This window comes from Myxocyprinus asiaticus, chromosome 25 (genome assembly GCF_019703515.2).
Source record: "Myxocyprinus asiaticus isolate MX2 ecotype Aquarium Trade chromosome 25, UBuf_Myxa_2, whole genome shotgun sequence".
In the NCBI taxonomy this organism is placed as follows: Eukaryota; Metazoa; Chordata; class Actinopteri; order Cypriniformes; family Catostomidae; genus Myxocyprinus; species Myxocyprinus asiaticus.
In genome coordinates, this window is record NC_059368.1 from 30,329,968 (window position 1) to 30,351,120 (window position 21,153).

The 21,153-nt window shown below is 36.5% G+C and overlaps 1 protein-coding gene across 2 annotated transcripts in view; it reads right to left on the bottom strand.

Annotated features, from left to right (window-relative positions):
- The window catches only part of LOC127415931 (phospholipid phosphatase 3-like), a 62,376-nt gene extending 43,570 nt beyond the window's left edge, over positions 1-18,806 (bottom strand). Inside the window, exon 1 of one of the 2 annotated variants that reach the window (XM_051654948.1) lies at positions 18,303-18,806. In XM_051654948.1, coding sequence (XP_051510908.1) covers positions 18,303-18,438 — 136 coding nt within the window. In that variant the 5' untranslated portion in view covers positions 18,439-18,806. The remainder of the gene's footprint in view (positions 1-18,302) is intronic. The other variant, XM_051654947.1, reaches the window with a different exon arrangement.
- Positions 18,807-21,153: the final 2,347 nt, after the last annotated feature.

Sequence of the window (21,153 nt, forward strand, 5' to 3'; positions counted from 1 at the left end):
GTGGCACTCTGTACTTTTCTTCTCTACTGCCCCCACTGTAGCACAGAAGCACTGACCTGCACACTAAACACAGATCCATGACCCATCTCTTACTGGTATGTCAGACAGAGACAGTCCCTGATAAACAGAAGAGCACAATCCAATACAGACCAATGTGGGTCAACCCAGACCTACTAACCTTATTACAGTCTAAGCTACTAATTAATATTATCTCTACGTGACAGAGAATACAGAACATTTTCTGTACACATGCATCTAAAAGTCAGGCCCCTTTGGAGGCATTTTGGAGTTTGATTGGAGTGCAATGTGTCCTAACCTGGTCTGATGCAACAAATTATATTTATCTATATTATATTATGGTTAGAACAAAAATTCAGATGTAAGATATATGATTTATCCCTTGCAGCTTCTTGCCTAGTTAGCACACAGGGTGAGAGGAAGAGTTAAATATTTAAGGCAAACAGACATTTAAATGTTTGTTTGGTTCATGGCTGAGAGATCATGTTGTGTGTTTTGGTACTGAGAGGGACCCCTACAGTCACCATACTTCTCTCTCTCTCTGTATCACTCTGTAAGTTTTGTCTATGCAAGCTGCTGAGGTCAGCATAGCTGTGTACACTGGCAATCCTACCTTTCTCACTCTCTCAATACTTTAGATAGGCTGTGAGGTTAAAACGTGCTTACGCACAGACATTTTTAGTCACGGAAATCGACGCCAGGGTTGTACCTTTTAACATCTGAGTAGACAGCCTTGTCGAGGGTCTGATAACACTGTATGCTTATGACTAGGGCAAAATTCAAAATCACATTCTACTCTTAATATTTCTTAATATTACTGTATAAGGCTACTGCAAAAATGGTAACAGTAGTATGGCTGCAAACTTCTGCCAAACATTTGCGGCAAAAACTGGACTGAAAGTCCATGCGGTTCAAAATATTTTGACATATATCAAATCATAAAATTGAGCCTCCCTTTTTATGTACTGTTTGCATTTGAATGTAGCGTAAGCATATAACTAACCTTAACATTGTTACTTCACTTTCAGATTAAAACATTAAAAACTGCTGTGGCAGGTTCAGCCAGGTATTTTTCCTCAGCACTTTTCTTCAACTCCTCTTCCATTTTACCAGTTTTTAGGCAATATATACTGTATGTATGTATGTATATATATATATATATATATATATATATATATATATATATATATATATATATATATATTACACATGCACACTTCAAAAAAATTCCACCAGAAAAAAATCATATAATCCAGGCACAACTGGCTTCAACATATTATGATTTGGGACACTAATTTTTATCTTGCAAACTATTTAGAAAAGATAGAAATTGTTAGGCAGCATTGCAAAATCCTTGCATGCCCTAAACATGTCATAAGTGTTTACTGGAAAAGGAGTATTAAGAGAATGAAATCAAGCTGTCTGTGAGGTGTTTAACATACATCCCCCCACTGAGATGTTTATTAAATATAAATACATATACATTTCGCCCATCAGGATCCAAATCAGTGTACTGGGGTGTAATGGACACATTTAGAATCTGCTCTGTTATTTTACATTTTTGATGTCTTCTCCACCCACTCCAGACAGCCCCACAGGAGACCAGCAAATGATATATTTATCCAAAAGACGTGAAAGCACATACATAAGATTTACACTGGTTTCTTCTAAGAAAATAAGTGTTTCGACATTTATTTAAATCATGCAGTTAATGGGCCTAACATGTCAAAATAAAATACAATAAATCAAGCAGCTAAGGGTTCTAATGTGCCAAGTGTGTCATGTACTTGGTGGGTCTGTTTATTCTACCTTTAGGTAAGGAAATGTTGATCGTACTGTACAACTGCTGGCCAGATTCCCAGGGTCAAAGGTCAAACCAGAGGAGTCATGCACATTCAAACTGAAGGGTCTGAGACAGATTTTCTGGATTTTAAAAGCAACTCTGTGAAAAATGCTATTTGAAAATTAAGTCGCACTATTATTGAAGGTAAAAAAGGTGTTTGTCTAAAATGTTTTTGCGTGGCAGAAATCATACATTTAGACATCTAAATTTGTGTTAATCATTATCTTGCCTAGGGCAACAAATGATCCAATGCCACTTGGCGCCCCTTAAAAATACAATAACAAATATGGGTACGTTGTCCCTGGGTCACTTTTTTCTTCTCATAGTAATGTGCAATTAAACAAACAAACTCCAACTATCTCTTCTTCTCTCTGCCTCTCTCACCAACTCTTTTTAGCATTTCTTTACCAAAGCCAATAAAATGCAATAAACCCCAGTGGCTCAGGAGGAGAAGCTGTTTTGGACCAAAGGAGTTCTCCTTTTCCCTCCATCAATCCTTTCATCCCTCAGCCCACTTCACAAACCCAAGAGTCAACAGTGTGTCATAATCCTGGAGGTGAATGCATTTAGGGGTTAACCCTGGCAACCGCAGCCTGCCTGTGAGCATCTTCAGTGGGGTCAACCCCAGGGACTGCTCCTCTATCACACCCAGCCCTGGAGCACAGGAGACTTAACAACCAAACTGTCGGAACATAGCAATCTACACTCTACCAGAGAGTAAGAGCTGCATTTAAACATTTTTGTGTGGTGTGTGTAGGAGCATGAGATCATGGAAATATGTATGTGTGTGTGTGTGTGTGTGTGTGTGTGTGTGTGTATGTTTTAGGATATGTCACCGTATAAACGCATCTGTCATTTGTATATGGAACTGTCTACTACTGTGCAGTCTCTGAATGTTTTCCAATTGTGTATATTTAGAATATATTTATTGTGGGTGTGTGCCCCTGCAATGACACAGTAACAATAAAAGTAACGGTGTAAATGATCACGGCATTGTTCTCCTACACCTGCTCCACCCACCAGGAAACATCCCCGAGCAAGAGAAAGATAGACACAATAGACATAGGTTTACATACAAGTCCTTGCATATTGATACACTGGCACTGGTAGTCCAAGTGTCTCTTTTACATTTCTTGCACATTCTATGGACTTTATTCAGAGAAGTGCAATATTTAATTTTTGACATGAATGAAAACAAGACTGACAGACAGGATTACATTCTCTTCAATGGGTCGTACCGTTGTTTAAATTGGTGTTGATCTTTAAGCTGATTTCCAAAATCATTTCAGTAGGCAAAAAAAAAAATAAAAAAAATACTTGAGTTGTGAAAGTAAGATCCAGGATCTTTATACAGCACATGCCATGAACATACTGTACATCTGTCCCTTGCAGCGGGGGGGGGGGGGGCAGACTCAAAATCACATTGCTCGTATGTGAGATGATCCACAGCTGCATCATTATTATCGGAAGTAAATTGATTAAACTGAACAGCAAGGGTCTGGTGAAGAGGCATAAAGACTAGCATTTCCATGAGTTGTACGTTTAACTGGCATTCCTCTGCAGAAATTTAAACTAGCTTCTGTTAATGAGGCTAAATACTGAATCACATTTAGAAATTGAGTTTTAAAGCCAGCATGCTTAAGATTCAACACATTCTTTCCTAAATTACATTACAGAATGTGGCATTTATATAAATCCGCTGCCTCTTGAGTCATCCATTGAAACAGGTGGACATTATTCAGTTTATTCATTTAACAAGTAGCTCAGCTCCCTGCCAGTCCTTTTTACCCTTTCACACTGACATATTTGATGGCATTTTACAGCTTAAAGAAAGCTGAGCTTTACATTCATTCAATATCTTAACTATAACTAGGGCTGTCATGATTATTAAATTTGGCTGATGATTGTCAAACAAATAATTGCAATTATGACGACTAAATCTTTTAGGGCTTTTACAATTAATTGTGATATATATTGTCATATTTCTTAAGGTGAATGTGTGATTCATACACCTTAAAGGTGCTATATGTAATATTTTTACTGTACTAAATCATAAAATGACCATAATATGTCATAAGAGAATTAGGAAACATGCTAAGTTGAAATACTGGCTTCTCCGATAACAATGCTACAGCCAGTATATTCTACTTTGAAGTTTCCATTCTGGTTGCCAGATTTGAACAAGTTTGAAGGCAAACAACACAGCCTGCTGCAGCCATGGAAGCCAGCAAACAAACTGGATCAGAGATAACAGATTCCACCCGACCTAAAAAGCCTCGCAATCCATCTAAAAACCACCATGACCAGAGTCGTAGTAAAACAAGAATAAATATTGGAGATGCCTTTGGAAGATGGAGACAGCTTAAAGCCTAGAAATCCTTTACAACGGATGCTGAGTTGGCTAATTTGCATGTCAACATTCTGGCAACCCGCATGAGCTTCGAGTCTGGGGTGGGGCAGACAACTCTCCAATATTTTGAATTTGGACTGCAGTACCCATTTCAAACCCTTGTTGTCAGTCTTACATATAGCACCTTTAAGTCAGTTTTACATATTTAACTTTAAATATGTAAATCAAATATTTAAATAGGGATATATCATTTCCTTTTAAGGCTTTAAAAAACTTATGAATGAAATAATATTTTAAATATAAAAATATTTCTAAATAATTAAAATATGTCTCTCTTTCTGGTCAACTTTAGTTTTGGTCAATTTTACATTTACACTGTTGTTTTTGGAATATTTATATACAGTACTGTGCAAAAGTTTTAGGCACTTGTGAAAAACTTTCAAAGTGAGGATTTCTTAAAAAAATATTGACATAAATAGTTTTCATTAATCAATTAACGTCATACAAAGTCCAGTAAACAGAAAAAAGAGCTAAATCAATATTTGGTGTGACCACATTTGCCTTTAAAACAGCACCAATTCTCCTACTTACACCTGGACACAGTTTTTCTTGGTTGTTTGCAGATTTTTGAAACTTCTTGGAGAATTTGCCACAGTTCTTTTATTTATTTAGGCTGTCTCAATTACTTCTGTCTCTTCGTGTAATCCCAGACTGACTTGGGGGGGGGGGGGGGGGTTGCTCTGTGAGGGCCATGCCATCTGTTGCAGGGCTCCCTGTTATTCTATTCAATTCTATTCGCAAAAGGAATGTTTGGGAGTATAAAATGTATATTTCCTATTCACACACTAAAGTAGCAGATAAAAATAAACATCTTAAGACAAATGTTTTTGTGAAACATCTTATGTGCCTAAGACTTTTGCAAAGTAATGTGTGTATATGCATATATGCATATATATATATATATATATATATATATAATAAAATATTTAATGTTTTATTATATTATTTTATATTATGCAATAGTAAAATATTTGTCCTTATTTCTTCACTGCACATGTTATTTTAATGCTCCTTGATTAAACCCACGAGCCCTTATTTCTCATGAAGCAAAACCTTTGAGAATTCCTTTTATCATTTTATCACTCCACAGAAATAGAACATTTGCCATTACATGATCTTTTAAAGCGAAGAATAGGAACTTTGCATTCACTATCAAAGTTTATATTTGTTCATTTATATTTTTGGGGGAGTTTGGCGCGAGCCTTTGCTGACGGTGTGCACATCAGAGCACCTTCCGGACAAAAGCTGCTCTGGATGACATCCGCGGTGAAGCTCAATGACACCAATGACACACAAATGTTGATGGCATTTAAATATTAGCTTAAAATTTCCAAATTTGTGCATTAAATTTTGGTTGGAATTTGAAGTGCACAATAATCGCGGTTATCTCAAATTATTAAATAATTGCCTGATCGCGATTATTTGTTCTGGTTAGAACAAAAAAACCACGATCAGGGGATTATTTAATAATCGCACAAGGCGATTATAACAAATACTTTTAATAGAAAAATACTTGAGGAATTGGAGAAATCAATTAATTTTGAGTTTTAAGGTAAATTTAGATTCCAAAAGCATGGCAAACAATGACTTTGAAACTGAAAAGACCTGTATATGGGCTATATTGAAAGCTGTTTAATTTGAGTATTATCCAAACCATTAGCTGAATATTAGCTTTAGTGACACAGGTCTCATTAGCATATGAATTAGCGCAGGGTGACTGCCCTTAGGGGGTCAGCTAGGTTTACACTCAGGAACGCTGAACATCCTGGACTTAATCCTCCATATGACCCAGAAAAACTGACACAGCAAGAGAGAGAGAGAGAAAGAGAGATGTGGGTGCATGAAGGTGGCTGAGGTCATCCTTGGCCTTTTGGTCATTGAGGTTTAACAGATGCCCACACTGGATTTTCAGAAATTCCATTCCACAAAGCAAATTCACACACTTTTAAACACAAAAACACTCACACACACACACACTAACCCATTCCTGTAAACACCCTGGATTTATAATAAAGCTGAGCTAACGGAAGATGATTGTTTGTTACTGTGGTATCGAAAAGTTGTGCTACTGTTACAGCTACTGCTGTTGACTGGCTGATATACCGCACACACTCATACACCGTGCACACTCATACACCGCACACAATGCCTCATTTGCTGAAACAATAGCAGAAAGGATACAATATAGACCAGCAAGAGGAAATAGACTGCAATTACACTCCAAACAAACAAATCATTTGTGTGTTTACCTCACAGAGAGGTATACAAGCACGGTAGGGGTTCTTCATACTTGATTCCACACTATTGAAGATCTAACACTATTGTTCCGACCGCAAACAGAGAACTGTAAACCATGAAAGATAAATGTCCACTGAACACACTGAACAGCATCCACACTGAGGAATTTAGTGACTGTAACTTAACTAAAAAGTGTTGCAGGTAATGATGAGAAAGCATTCTTGAGGAACCATTTGGATAAAGTTGTACCCAACATTAAGGCTGAGTGATATATCAGATATTCACTGCCGTTTTGATGGCGATAATTAAACAACAGCACTGTGTGTTTAATGCGCCAAAGAGCATGTAAGATTAGTTTTGTGATCCCACTTTGTCTCGCGTAAAGACGGAGATGTTTTAATGGCATCTCTGATTTCAACTTCAGTAGCAAAAATGGCATTAAAGTTGACAATTATGTGTTTAAATCATTTACATAAGTACGTTTAAACTGTTTGCTTAAATTAATCATGTTGAAACTGATTTGTTCGAGTCATTTAACAAAAATGTTCACCAAAGTAGGTAAGTATTTCTGTTTATGAAAATTATTAAATATTCTTTTTAATGAAAAACATTGTGGAAACCATACCTTAAATACATTTAACTACATCTTAATTGTATTTTACAAATGTTGTAAACATCTTGAACCTACTTAACAATGGATGTTTGGTTAAAAAAAGAAAAGAAAAAAGTGTTTAAGTACAAATATATTGTATACATATGAAACATATTGAAATATAATTTTTTTTAGCTATGCTGCCCAGCCCTACCCGACACTCTATCTGCACACGCATGCACGCACGCACACACGCAGTCTAAACAGCCATCTGATGGTCACCCATGCTCATGTCTGCCTGTCTAATCACTACCTATGGTGGGTCACTTAATCACATAAACTCTACCAGCATATAATTAAACCAAATGGCAAGCAACCTCAGAAACCAGCCTCTCTTACACATACACACACACACTTGGACATTAATGCAAACATCCTCACAGGATCTTGTACAAATAGTCAGAGACATGCTACACTGCGCACACACATGCACTTAGACAAATACAAACACAGAGTGTAGGCACTATGCTTTGACAGTATCATTACCAGTGGTGAGGACGAGGCGAGGCAATCTGTGAGTCCGTCTGAGGGCCAGATGACTTTACTGTGCTCAGCGAACACTCATATGGAACCCATTCCTACATCACACAGTAACACTCCTGCATAAATACTATTTCAAAATACCATCTCCCTCCGGATCTGAGCGACTCCTAACCAGTGTTGGGCAAGCTACTCAAAAAATGTAGCTAGCTAAGCTACCAACTACTCAACAAAACAATACGCTAAGATAAAAGCTACACCTCAGAGAGAGTAGACAGACACACTACAAGCTACATGCCAAAAGTAGCTTGCTACATTTAAGCTACTTCATTTTTTTTTTTTTTCAACCAGGTACACAGAGCATACTGTCATAGACAAAGCATCTAAAAGACTAATCACATGATGATTGTCTAAGCCATGGTACAGTATAGTGCAATACAGTATGGTGCAATTTGAAATGTATGTGCATGTAAAAAAACTAAACATGTAAATTGATATTTATACATGCTACCTATGCAGACCAATGTGGTCAAAATGAAAAATCACCATTTTTACATTTTATTTTTCATGTTTATACTACTACCTCTACAAGTCCATGTCCATTTGAACATAACTTCCTTTGCACATTCCTGTATAAAAACTCATATATATATACTATTCATCTTATCCTGAAATCCTGTGTCTAGCTGTTGTATGTACTGGAAGCTTCTGATCAAATTATCTGTGTCTCTCTGTGTGTGTGTGTGTGTGTGTGTGTGTGTGTGTGTGTGCGCACATCTGGGCAACAACAATGTGATATCTGATGGTATCAGTTGGTAATACCATGGTACTTTGGAATACAATTATCATATTTATGTACTATTCTGTATTTACATGGTGCTTCAAAGTACTTAAAAAAATACCGTGGTACTACTATGGTACATTACTAGCCTATATGATTAACTTATTAATATACCATTGTCTTAACATAGCACCCCCAGGTAATGGTACATGTCCAAAAAACATTTTAATGTCATGGTACTTTATGTGTTTTCGAGTAGGCTACTAAATGTTTTGATACTCTTTTGGTAGTTTACAAACGTTGAACTTAATAAAGACCTTCTTCATCACTGGCAAACGATAGGGCACATTTGCAGGTTCCGTTTCCATTGATTGTAGGTCCACTGCATACCAGCGTTTTCTTTATTTTCCATATTTTAAAATATTCCATGAGCATTTTGGCAAGTGAGATCACGCACCAAATAATTCAGCAGTGCGTGAGCTTTCTGAGTCATTCAGATTGAATCGCGAACCGATTCAGACCATTTTGCTATCACGTGTGACCAATTCATCTTAAAGAACCGACTCAGATGAGTGATTCACTTGTGAGTCTGACATCTTTAGTTCTGATTCAAAACTGGCGATAGTAAACACCAGGTGCATGCTTTTATTTCAAAGCTACGCCGCTACCCAATCAAAAATATAACTTCGCCACTGAAAAGCTACTTTATTTAAAACTAGCGAAGCTACCACCTTGCTACTCAGAAATGTAGTTAAGCTAATAGAGTTGCTATTTGTCACTACTTCTAACATCACATTCCAGAGATCTGATCCAGAGGCATAACTTCTGAAATCCTGTGTCAGGTTTCAGGGAACTCGGCTTGACTTTTGGTTAGTGGCAGTGTAGGTGTTATTTTATCATCTTATGTGTCACATCATTATGTAATGTGCAGAAAACTGGCCTAGGTTTTTTTGTTTTTTTTGTTTCTCGATACAGGGTTACTGGAAAAAGCCAAAGAAGGACAGTTCGGGAAGAAGGTTGCCTGCAATCGGTCTCTCTAATGAAAAAAAGTTGTCAATACAAAGTCTTCTATCGCACTCCAAATTAGTTTCACAAACTACTTCATGATATATTACACACAACCTGGTCTTACAGTTGTTATATGTAAATTTGTTGCTAAATTTTTGCAGTTTTACGTGGCTCGTTGTATGTTCTGTGGCAGTTTCCTGGTGAAATGAATACTAGAGGGGCTAAAACGACTATTTTTATTGCCCTTCACACAGATTACAAGTAAAAGGGCAAGCATATCAGTGTGTTGAATCTTCAGGATCAGTTTTGTCCAGTATGGTGCCTCATAAAAGCGACTCAGGCCTCACTAAGAGTTCGCATTTATTTAGACGACCTGCATCTTCATTAATTGAGCTGAAGTAAATTATATAAATGCACATGAATAAACTTTACTCTTCAGGATACCACTTGAGCTATGGCATTGTGGTTAGCACCCATGCTCTGACACATTAGGCTGTGATGCTTATGCAGGCAACTTGAGTTCGAGTCCAGTTCACAACATTTCCCAATCCCGTTAGCCCAACCACTCTAGATAATTTCCTGTCCTCTCTCTACAATCTACTAACTACTGTATATACTATAAAAAAATTAAACTTCCTTTGAAGACCATGCTTCCGTGTTCTAATGTGGTGGAGCATAAAGGATGCAAGTTACACAAGCAAAGGCAAAAGAGTGGCTGAAAAGTACAACTCTACCAGCTAATGGAAACATTTCAAATAGTATAGTATCGGAATAAACCTGTGTATAGCTGAGTGACCATTCCTAACATTCTAAAAAAAAAAAGAAAAAAAGAACAGAGCTTCTGAAAATAAGTCTAAAATGTCTTGTGAAACACATGTGTATACTGTATAAATGGTATGTGGAAACATCAGAGCCATGGCAACAGCAGAAGTTAATGGAGCATTACTGCAGGAGGATTTCCTCAGTCTCTCTTGACTGACAGCTATAGCCAGTCAAAGTCTTTCCTGAATACCATGTGGCAGCTTTACACGCCTGCAATTACACCCAGTGAATGAGAGAAAAAGGGAGGGTTCTGGGCTCGGGAAATGGCCAAAAAAAAAAAAAAAAACGGTGGGATTACATTTCACAGCACAGCTGACCACACCTAGGGCAAAAAGTCAGAGCAAGGGAGGAAGTCTTGTGAGACTACCTTTTCCTCTACCCTCCCTTTCCTGAGTTTGCCCCTGCATATACACCGGCCAAAAATTATAACAGATGTCTCTTCAAGAGCGAAGGCCGCCCTCGGTCTGCAATGAAGAATTTGAGAAATTCTGGAAAATATTTATAGAGGTGGCCAGACCTTCTCAGCTTCAGAGGTGGAGGTTAATGCAGTCAGACCCAAAAAAGAGAGACTCCCAAAGGGTTCTCTGGCACTCCATAACTCTACCATCGCCCTCATGGAATGCCACAGATAAAGGAGAATTTAAAAGCAGCTAAAGGCATCCAGAAATCACGAGAGCCAAACCATTTCCTTCACTTTGATCTCCTCACTAGGTTAGATGCCTATTACTGAAATAGTAAGGGCCAAGCGGTTCTCACGTTGTTTCAATTCAGGGTGAGCTTTTGACAGTGGTGATACAGTATCTTGTAGCATGGAGTTAATAAGTTTCCATTTCCATTCCTACAAGTAAACAAGCAACCTCTTTTAGAATTTATGCTTCCCAGGAGAGGTACCAGGAAGCAGCTTGGCCAAGTCTTTCAGGCCAGCAAACAGGATTAAATGTCACTGGAAAATCATACTCTGTGGAGTTTGAACAATGAGCTCATGAATAAGAATTTATATCCATCGCTAACATTCTAGTAAAAGCATCAATGTTATACAATGCACATTAGGGTGAATCTCACAAAGCCTGTGGAAAAGGGGTTTTAATTCACCCCAAATTCAAAAAGAAAACAAGAAATTATATTTTCCATGAAGATATGTTTTGCATTGTGACAAATAAGTAAATTTTCCCCAACAATCTTATTCTTATTATTTTAATGCAACAAAAATAATTATGTAATTTAGATTATTTAGATTGTAAAAGTACTTATCCTGGTAGTGTTTGTTGTACTTTAATTTATGCTGATTTTATTTTAAAATAGTAAAAAACTACAATAAGGCAGTATTTGTTAACATTAATTAACTACATTAGTTAACATGAAATAACAATGAACAATACCTTTACAGCACTAACTAATCTTGGATACTGTTAATTTCAACATTAACTAATATATATATATATATACAATATGTATGTTAACATGCATAGTTAATCCATGATTAACTAACATAAACAACTGTTTTATTAAATTAACATTAATTAATAAATATTTTTTTCATTGTACCTATTGCACTGACTAATGTTAATGAATAGACTTATTGTAAAGTGTTACCAAAAAAGAAACGGTGTCCAGACAATATGATTTTGTATTATTGTATTACAGTAAAAAAGAACATAATATGATCACCCCCCATTATTGAGAATAAAAATAATTTTAAACCAATTTAAAAGCAAAACAATCAGACACAATTCAGTAATGAAATCTGTGGGAGACTGGATGTTGCTTATTGCTAAATCTATTTTCTTTCGATTTTGGGATAAAATATGATATTCACCCATTCGTAGGACAAATACAGGAATCACTTCGCAATACTCCTAGAATACAGCAAAACCAATTATACAAGCAAACCACTAACATCACTAACAGAAAACTTGCCGTTAAAACAGCTATTTAGCCAACCACAAAGAATAAAAGAGAGGGTGAGAGAAAATACTGGGTGTTTTTTGTGTCTTTATGTAAAGTATTTCAGCTTGGGCTGGGCGATTAATCAAATTTTATTTTCAATTAAGATTTTGGCTTCCAACAATTATGAAAACAAGATAATCAAGATAAAACAATTATTGTGCCACATTCCATTTCGCAATGAAACAAATTATAGCTTTAAAGCATCCTTTATTAAAGTTCAAATAATAAGGAAGTGGGTTATGAAAATAAACTCTGAAACTGGCATTTCTCTCTGTGGTCAGCGCCACGTCTATGAGTTGTGTGAAGTGACCGGGGAAGAGATCGAGTCTTCTCCCGGCTGATGCACACTCTGGCGCGGGGACGCTTGTCACTCGCGCGTGTTTACTGAAGCTAGATTACAACATGATGGCTCGTGACGTAGTGAATCATAATATATGTCACGTTCACTGTGTGTATCTTATCATGAAGAAAATTGCCGATACGCAGCTCTATTAAGAAGAAAAAGGTTATTTTTTGTGAGTAAAAGATGGATCAAAATGAACATAAAGAGAGTGTAGACTTAGCCCATTATACACTGGAACAAAATATGATTTTGATTAGTCTTTTTTTGGCTTGTTTTCCAAAATAATATCTAAAACTCCTTTAAAACAATGTACATTTACTTTAGGAGCTATACTGCAGAAGAAAAAATTGTTATCAGAGAATGCTGAATACAATATTTAATCAGGGCTCGACATTAACGCTTGTCTAGGACAAGTGGACAAGTTTGAAGGGGTGAGTGAAAGAATTTTACTTGCCCGACCAGACAATCAGACTGATTAAAATGTCAGTAACGAAAAAATAACAAGCTATATTTGTGATAGCCTTGGCCTGTGTCACTATTTAGAAAGTTCATATTCTTATTCTGCTGTTGAAACTAATCCAGAGCATGCAATTTTATAATTCGCTAGCGATCTAGTAACAGCTGCGCCCTGTTTGATTGACAGGCGGCGTATGTGTGTGCTAAACATGCGCGTTCCGAAAATGCTCACGCTAATGCGCACCTGAACGGTCAAATACATTCCGCCAAAATATCCGTCTTGGTGAGGTATTCATGTAAACACAGAGAGTGATGTCTAAAGTGAACATAAACAGTGGAGAAAAAAGCGGATTTGCATTAAAATGTCAGACTTGTAAGTGTAAATGTATGCAAATAGAGCTGCTGCTGTCTAGTGTGTCATTATAATAATCAAACAACCATAACAAGAAAACACTCACTGCTCTTGACTGAGTAACTTAAGTACTTTAAAAAGTTTTGATGTATTATAATCATACAGTAAAGAACAGTAGTAGTTTTATGTTGCATTTCATTTTGAATGTTTACTTGAATACTTGTGTGGCAGGGCGGAGGGCGGGGCCGGGCCGTGATTCCGCACACCCGGCCCCTAATAAGGCTGAATAAGCCTGAGAGGGATAAGGCCGACCGGAGACGGCAGTGCGACAGAGAGAGAGTTACGGACAGCTGTCCGACACCTGTGTGTGTGTGTTTGTCTTTTTGGTTCAATTTATTATTAAAATATTATTTATATTATCAAGCCAGTTCTCGCCTCCTCCTTTCCCTTTTACCCTTACAACTTGAGAGTCTACTGCTGTTAAAAACTTTTAAAGCTGTTAAAAAAAGCACTGAATTTTCTTTTTTTTTCTATTATTTTTAATCTATTTCTATACATTGCTATTTTTTATTGTTATTTTATTATTGACTGTTTACAGTCTTGAATAATTACTTAAGAACTTGAAACCATTCTTCCATAATCAACATATTACTTAGTGTTATATTTGTTGTGGTTTTGAAGCTGGTAATGAGAATCGTCAAATTTCACTACAGACTACTGATATTTTGGTATTGTGATAATGTATAGCCTTTATTGTACATAGTAGATCTTGCTGTAATAACATTATGAAAAGTAGATCTCATTCCATAGAAGTGTGAGCACCCCTGCTGTCAATGGTGGTGATGGAGGCTTTCCTTTATTTGACTACCATACTTAACATAAAATAATTATCATATGACAATAGCCTCCTCCCCTACCCAGTGCAGTTTACATTTCAAGTTCAAGGAAATCCACTGTTAAAAAGACAATTTTTTATTTTTTTTAAAGTTCAATAAATGCATGATGTTTCCAAAGTCAATGTGTAATCGTGTTAAATAATCGTGATCTCAATGTTGACCAAAATAATCATGATTATGATTTTTGCCATAATCGAGTAGCCCTAATTTCAGCTATCCACATGGGCAGGAATGTGTGTGACCCACAAACCCAGACACCCTCAAGGGGGAGTGACATTCAGGGACACACCTCCTTTGCATTACTATAACTACTGTATGCTAATGAGCTGAGCTCCAGCCTCAGCTTCATCTCAACAGGAGGTACCGCTAAACATACTGCAATCTGTCTGGCTGCTTTCTTAGAGTTCATTAACATTCACAATGCATCAGACACACTGCGGTTACAATGCCTGCACTGATAAACTACTAATGAGCTGGTACAAACTATCGTCACTCTCAGTGTGGATGTATTGTATGTGTAAACATTTACATTTACGCATTTGGTAGATGCTTTCATTCAAAGACTCACAGAGCATTCAAAGCACACTTTTTATCAGTATGCTTGTTCCCTGAGAATCAAACCCCATTTGTTGAAACACTAACAGATGCAGAAGAAAATTAAGAACTGGCTCATAGAGAGGTGGCTAGACAGCAAGAGCCCATGATAACACACAAATTTCCAGATCTTCACAACAGATGGAACCTGAAGTGCCTGATCACTAGTTGGGCCACAGCATCAGCGATAACAAAGCCCATTCACTACCAGACATTCCTCATCCATCCTTTTCAAATCCCCCTTCAAATGAGTCTCTTCCCTTTCGCATACCCCCCCACCAAATACAACCAAAAGCAGGCCAAGCCCTTTTTCTTAAACATGACAAAGAACATGTTTGTTTGTGTCTGTCTATTGATGCACACAACTTGAGTGTCGCATCTTACATGAGAACATTTTTCTAGGGGAATTTGTTCCATATGGAGTTTTAGCACTTAAGCCACACATGAGAACATGTCTCATTCTGGTTGCATTTGAAAGGGACTGTAAAACACGCACAGGAAGAGCTGGGTGTTCATTTTCATTAAAAACCAGCTTTAAAATATGTCTAAGAAAGGAAGTTATTAGACACAGAACTCGCAGTAAACTTCTAATTTAGGACCGCAGTTCAAAGTGACAATATCAAACATCTTTGTTTCAAATCGTATCATTTTACATCAATCATTGATATTCCTCCTCTTCTCTCTCCTGGTGTAATGTGTCATCTTTTCAAAGCATGACAGCCGTTTCGATGTTGTTGAAAGTTCACAGGTGTTTTAAATCAGACTCTAATTGCTTACAAAAGCCTTGCACTGCTTCTCTAAAGCAACATGTTTAAAACATTCTACCCCGCATTCCTGGGAACAAAAGAAGCTGGACTCATTCTGCCTCCAAAACTGGGAGAGAAAGTTGATATGATGCTGTGGCTGGAGTTAAATGAGGCATATGCCAGCTCTTGGTGGATTGGAGGGTCTCGCTGAAAGAATGTGTAAAGTTGAGGGCTGAAGTTTGTTAATCCCTTCATTCTGAAGGAGGAAGGTTTGAACTGACAGGCTTTGAGGAAAGATGAGAACCTGATGCTGTGATGGTTTCCAGGCATCTGAAAGCGACGATACAAATCAAGCTGCCACCATTCTCCAAGCAAATAATTAATAATGTAATTTTTTTATCTGATGATTTAATCTAAAGCAATTTACATTGCAAGAGAGACAGGGGCTAGCTGTCAAAACGTTTTACTCCAGTGAATATTTCTCAGGGAAGGTTTATTTTTGAAAGTCAATTTTTGTATGGGCAAGGCATATATAAAATCTACGCTACAAAAAAAAAAAAAAAAAAGCTCTTGGACATTTCCACCGGTATTGTCCAGGGAAAAAGATACAGTTCTCTGAACATAAGTCGCAGGTTGGCACACCATATGGGGTAAGTTATCACAAAGAAAAAGCCAAGCATGTGTTTTCAACATATTTTAAACCACAACACAATTAATTACATTTCAGTTCAAACCTCCCCTACTTATTTTAGGGACAATACCTTTGAAGCAATCACAAGTTAAGTGTTTTTCTCAAGGGCACAATGGTGATAATTAATAAATTGTCCCTTGCAAGTTGGAACCTACAATCTTTTGGTTTCCAGCACAGTTCTTGAACAACAAGCCAAGGCAACACCACTCTGTACCTCCCATTCACCAAGCTACGAATGTCATGCTGAGCTGGTGAAAGTTGGAATGGACTGCACATCAAAAACATCTCCACGATGTTTTATTGTGTGCATTCCTTTAAAGGCTGATTATAGTTTTTGTGTTCAAAGAAAACACATGCACCTGAGGGCAATTTACAGATATCACAGTCTGTCTCTGAAAGGCAAATATGCCAAGGCCAATTGACTACACTGAACTTCAAACCTAACTAAACTTTCTCATAATAAAGTTGTTCGATTAGCCAGATCAAGCCACACATGGCTGTGATGGTTTAAAAAAAAAAAAAAAAAAAAATTACCAAAAAATCTTTGTTACATCATAACTATAAAAAGCTGTGAACATGAAGTCATGTTTACAGAACTTGTTGTGACTACAGATGATTCTATTACATGTCAGTGATTGGTTAACCATAATAAGCATGTTCATATGCCACTTCTAAAGATGTCAAAAGGGCGCAAAATGGTCCCGGAGTTCACATTAACTCCCACTTTATTCGATGCAAGAGAAGGTCTCATTAAAACGATTCAAAATTATGTTTCTGGCACATTTGATGGATTAAAAACAAGTGGGACTGGTCTATATGGAGAAGAGTGCCAACTTTGCCCATCCTACTGTCTGAGATAGTGTGTTTAACGGTTATTCTTCTGTTTGCTGAGATAACGCAAAAAAGGCACTTGCATTTTACACTGTTATCTCAAAGAGTATTATATTTATTTCAGCATTTTATATATTCTGATCTGATATTTTGCACCATTGTTGCATATTACTCTCAAAAAGAGAAGTTTGGGCTGCATTTTGTTGCACTATTATACTATACTAATATATATATATATATATATATATATATATATATATATATATATATATATATATATATACACACACACACACACTACCGGTCAAAAGTTTTGAAACACACTCATTCTTTATTATAATTTTTTTTTCCCCTTCACATTTTAGAATAATAATAAAGTCATCAAAACTATGGAATAACATAAATGGAACTATGGGAATTATGTTGTGATTAAAAAAATCCAAACTAAATCAAAACTGTGTTATAATTTTGCATCTTCAAAGTAGTCACCCTGTGCCTAGAATTTGCAGACATGTACTCTTGACATTTTCTCAACCAACTTCTTGATGTATCACCCTGGGATGATTTTAAACAGTATTGAAGGAGTTCCCCTCTGTGTTGGTTTTCTTAATTATTGGAATAATGCTTTTCTTAATTATTCGGTCCAAATCATCAATTTCAAAAACTTTTTTTAATTCAATTTTAGTTTTATAATGAAATAAATTAATATGGTGGCACAATTATATTTTTGTCTACAAAACTAATTTCAAACATTTAAGCATACACCTTCAGATCAAAAGATTTTTAAAATCATGAGAAACATTTCAGTCAAGTGTTTCAAAACTTTTGACCGGTAGTGTATATATATATATATATATTTTTTTTTTTCTTCTTCTTCTTATTAATCACTCTTATTTCATAGCAACTTAACATTTCTCTATGACTTTTAGACAAATTTTCTGATTTCTATCACTTTTTACTTTTACAGAAATATATATTTTTTAATAACAGTAATTGCCTCATACTGTATTGTTATGCATTTCATAAATAAATTTGACGTTATTGAAATCAAATAAATACAAAATAAATGGTTTAGAATATGAACTGTTTAGTTGCAAACTCCTTATCCGGAATCTGCACTACAGATTGATCAGATTGATATAAAACTCCATGCATGCACATTCACATTGTTATAAATGTCACTAAGACACTCACCCAGGACAAGGCAAAAGATATCTAGTGCTATTAAAAGTTTCCTCTTGCTGTTGTCTACGCCGTTGTTATTTAACGTGGATGTCCCTCCGTTTCTTGTTTCAGGTGCCATCGTCTTCTCATACATATAGTTTTGCATTTGAGAGTTCGTCCTTATGTGTTTTCTTTAAAATCCCAGTCCACGCAAACACTGAGATCAGAGATTCACTAAAGCAGTTGTTTCAGTGGTCGTGTCAGTATGGACGTGTCGGAGAAAGTCTGTGGGAGTTAAAGTTCCCACGAGTGAAAATGAAAAGTTTATCAAAACAATGAAACGTCCATGCATTCAAGTCCATTCAACTTTTCTCCAATGAAAGCTCAGATGCAGTGTTACTGAATCACCTCTCTGTGATGAGTCGGCTTGGGTATGTTAGTGAGACGTGATCTAGTTCTACGCTACTAGAAGACTTCAGCTGTGAGCGGCGTTTTAAAAACTAGGAGATCAACTCCTGTTTTATGAATCCTCCTTTGGTCTCCACCTCCTTCCCTTCACTGTGAGCGCTCAGCCCCCTTCTCTTCTCCGGACCCAAGCTGAACAAGCCCACACTCCTGCAGCCCACTTTAACAGCACTTGTACTGACACACGGCGATCTGCACTGCTCCAAGCGGCCGCCGCTGGAAATTAGCTAATTTTTCAGTCCTTAACACTTGTTCCTTGTTATATATACTGTAGGCTATATCGATTTATTAGCATTGTTATTGAGATATCACATAAGCTATTTGAATGCGACATTGTTTTAGGAAAATATGAATAGAGGGAGGTATTAAAAGAGATATTGGTGGCCCATCTCAAAAACATTTAACCTGCAGTAAAGTGCATTGTACAAATTAGTAGCGATCAGCTCATCTGGTAGAGCATAGTGATGGCAAGTTCATGGTTTGATTCCCAGGGAATGTGCTTCCTGATAAGAAGTATATATTCAGCTTGAATACACTCTAAATCACTTTGGATAAAAGTATTTTACCAAAATATGTAAGGGTAAAGACACTTGAGAAAACCTTTGGCATTCCTCAGATTGCCACACATGGTGGAACCCTTTGCACCCTTTTGAAAGTGCCTTAAATATCCTATTGTGTACTCAGAGAACTTCCATACATATTGTAATTGCCTCAAAACCTTTCCTTTATGATGCGCTTGATGGAGGAACAGTTGCCCTTCATCAAAGGATGCCTAGATGTTTCCATAAGGGCTTTGAAGAGTCCTAAATGGTTGTCTCTTTTAGTGTATCTTTTAATTTTTATTGTCTATGGAAGCAGTAGTATTATGACGTAGACGTGCTTTTCATCAGCAGGGTTCGGACATCTTGGTAAAATACTAAGAAAAATAAATGGAGCAAGATACAGGGACATGCTGCATGATAACTTGTAGTCTACTAAAACTGAAGCTTGGTAGAAGTTCATCTTTCAGTATGGCAATGATCCCAAACACAAGGTCAAATTAACATTTGAGTGGCTCCAGAACAAAGAGGTGAATGGACTGAAATGGCCTAGTCAAAGACCTGACCCCCATCCAATAGAGGATGTGAGGCACTGTTTGGAAATTGTGGTGGATAAGATCTGTCTCACTAACACGCAACAAACCTGTCTGGTATAAGGACTTATTAGTAGTAGTACTACTAGTAGTATATTGATGTTATTGTCTATTTTATAAGCGGCAACTTTTCAACAGCGTATTCCCAAAACGCTTTAGATTCTCCAACTCAGCACTGAGATTTGACTGCCATCTAGTGGTAGAAAGCATGAAAAAAATTGCATCGACATGATCTAGCAACTTTTTTAATAACTTTAATAACATACCTTTTTTATCAGCCAAAAAATATAAATAGAACAGTTAGTATATGGCTTCTTATAAACTTCTAAATATATATATATATATATATATATATATATATATATATATATATATATATATATATATATATATATATATATATATATATATATAATCTGTGTATCTGTATGGAAATAAACCGTTTGCAATGATACAGCCCATTGCTTGACTTTAAAATTTTGAGAATCTTGTAATTACTGATTACTTTTTGCTACACTGCAAATGCTGACCAGAATCAACATGCCCTTTTCTTTTTCACATAAGATACCTTTATCTTTCAACAAACAAAATAAATGTCAAAGACCTGCATACTGTACATTGCTCCTATTTTCCACAATAAGTGTGTGAAGACAAGGAGTGCGTTTGTTACATCTGTCCCCATGCCAGGTACTGTTATAACACTCATTTGTAATGTGCTAAATAAGGCAATATGCCTAAATTATGTGAAATATACTGACCCATTTTATACTAATAGTGATTGTTTTCAAATATTTCTAATGCTTGCATATGTATCAATCAATCATTCTGTCTGTCTGTCTATCTACAGTCTATACAGTAACAGATCTATGCATGTATATACAGGTGCATCTCAATAAATTAGAATGTCGTGGAAAAGTTCATTTATTTCAGTAATTGAACTCAAATTGTGAAACTCGTGTATTAAATAAATTCAATACACAGACTGAAGTAGTTTAAGTCTTTGGTTCTTTTAATTGTGATGATTTTGGCTCACATTTAACAAAAACCCACCAATTCACTATCTCAAAAAATTAGAACATTTTGACATGCCAATCAGCTAATCAACTCAAAACACCTGCAAAGGTTTCCTGAGCCTTCAAAATGGTCTCTCAGTTTGGTTCACTAGGCTACACAATCATGGGGAAGACTGCTGATCTGACAGTTGTCCAGAAGACAATCATTGACACCCTTCACAAGGAGGGTAAGCCACAAACATTCATTGCCAAAGAAGCTGGCTGTTCACAG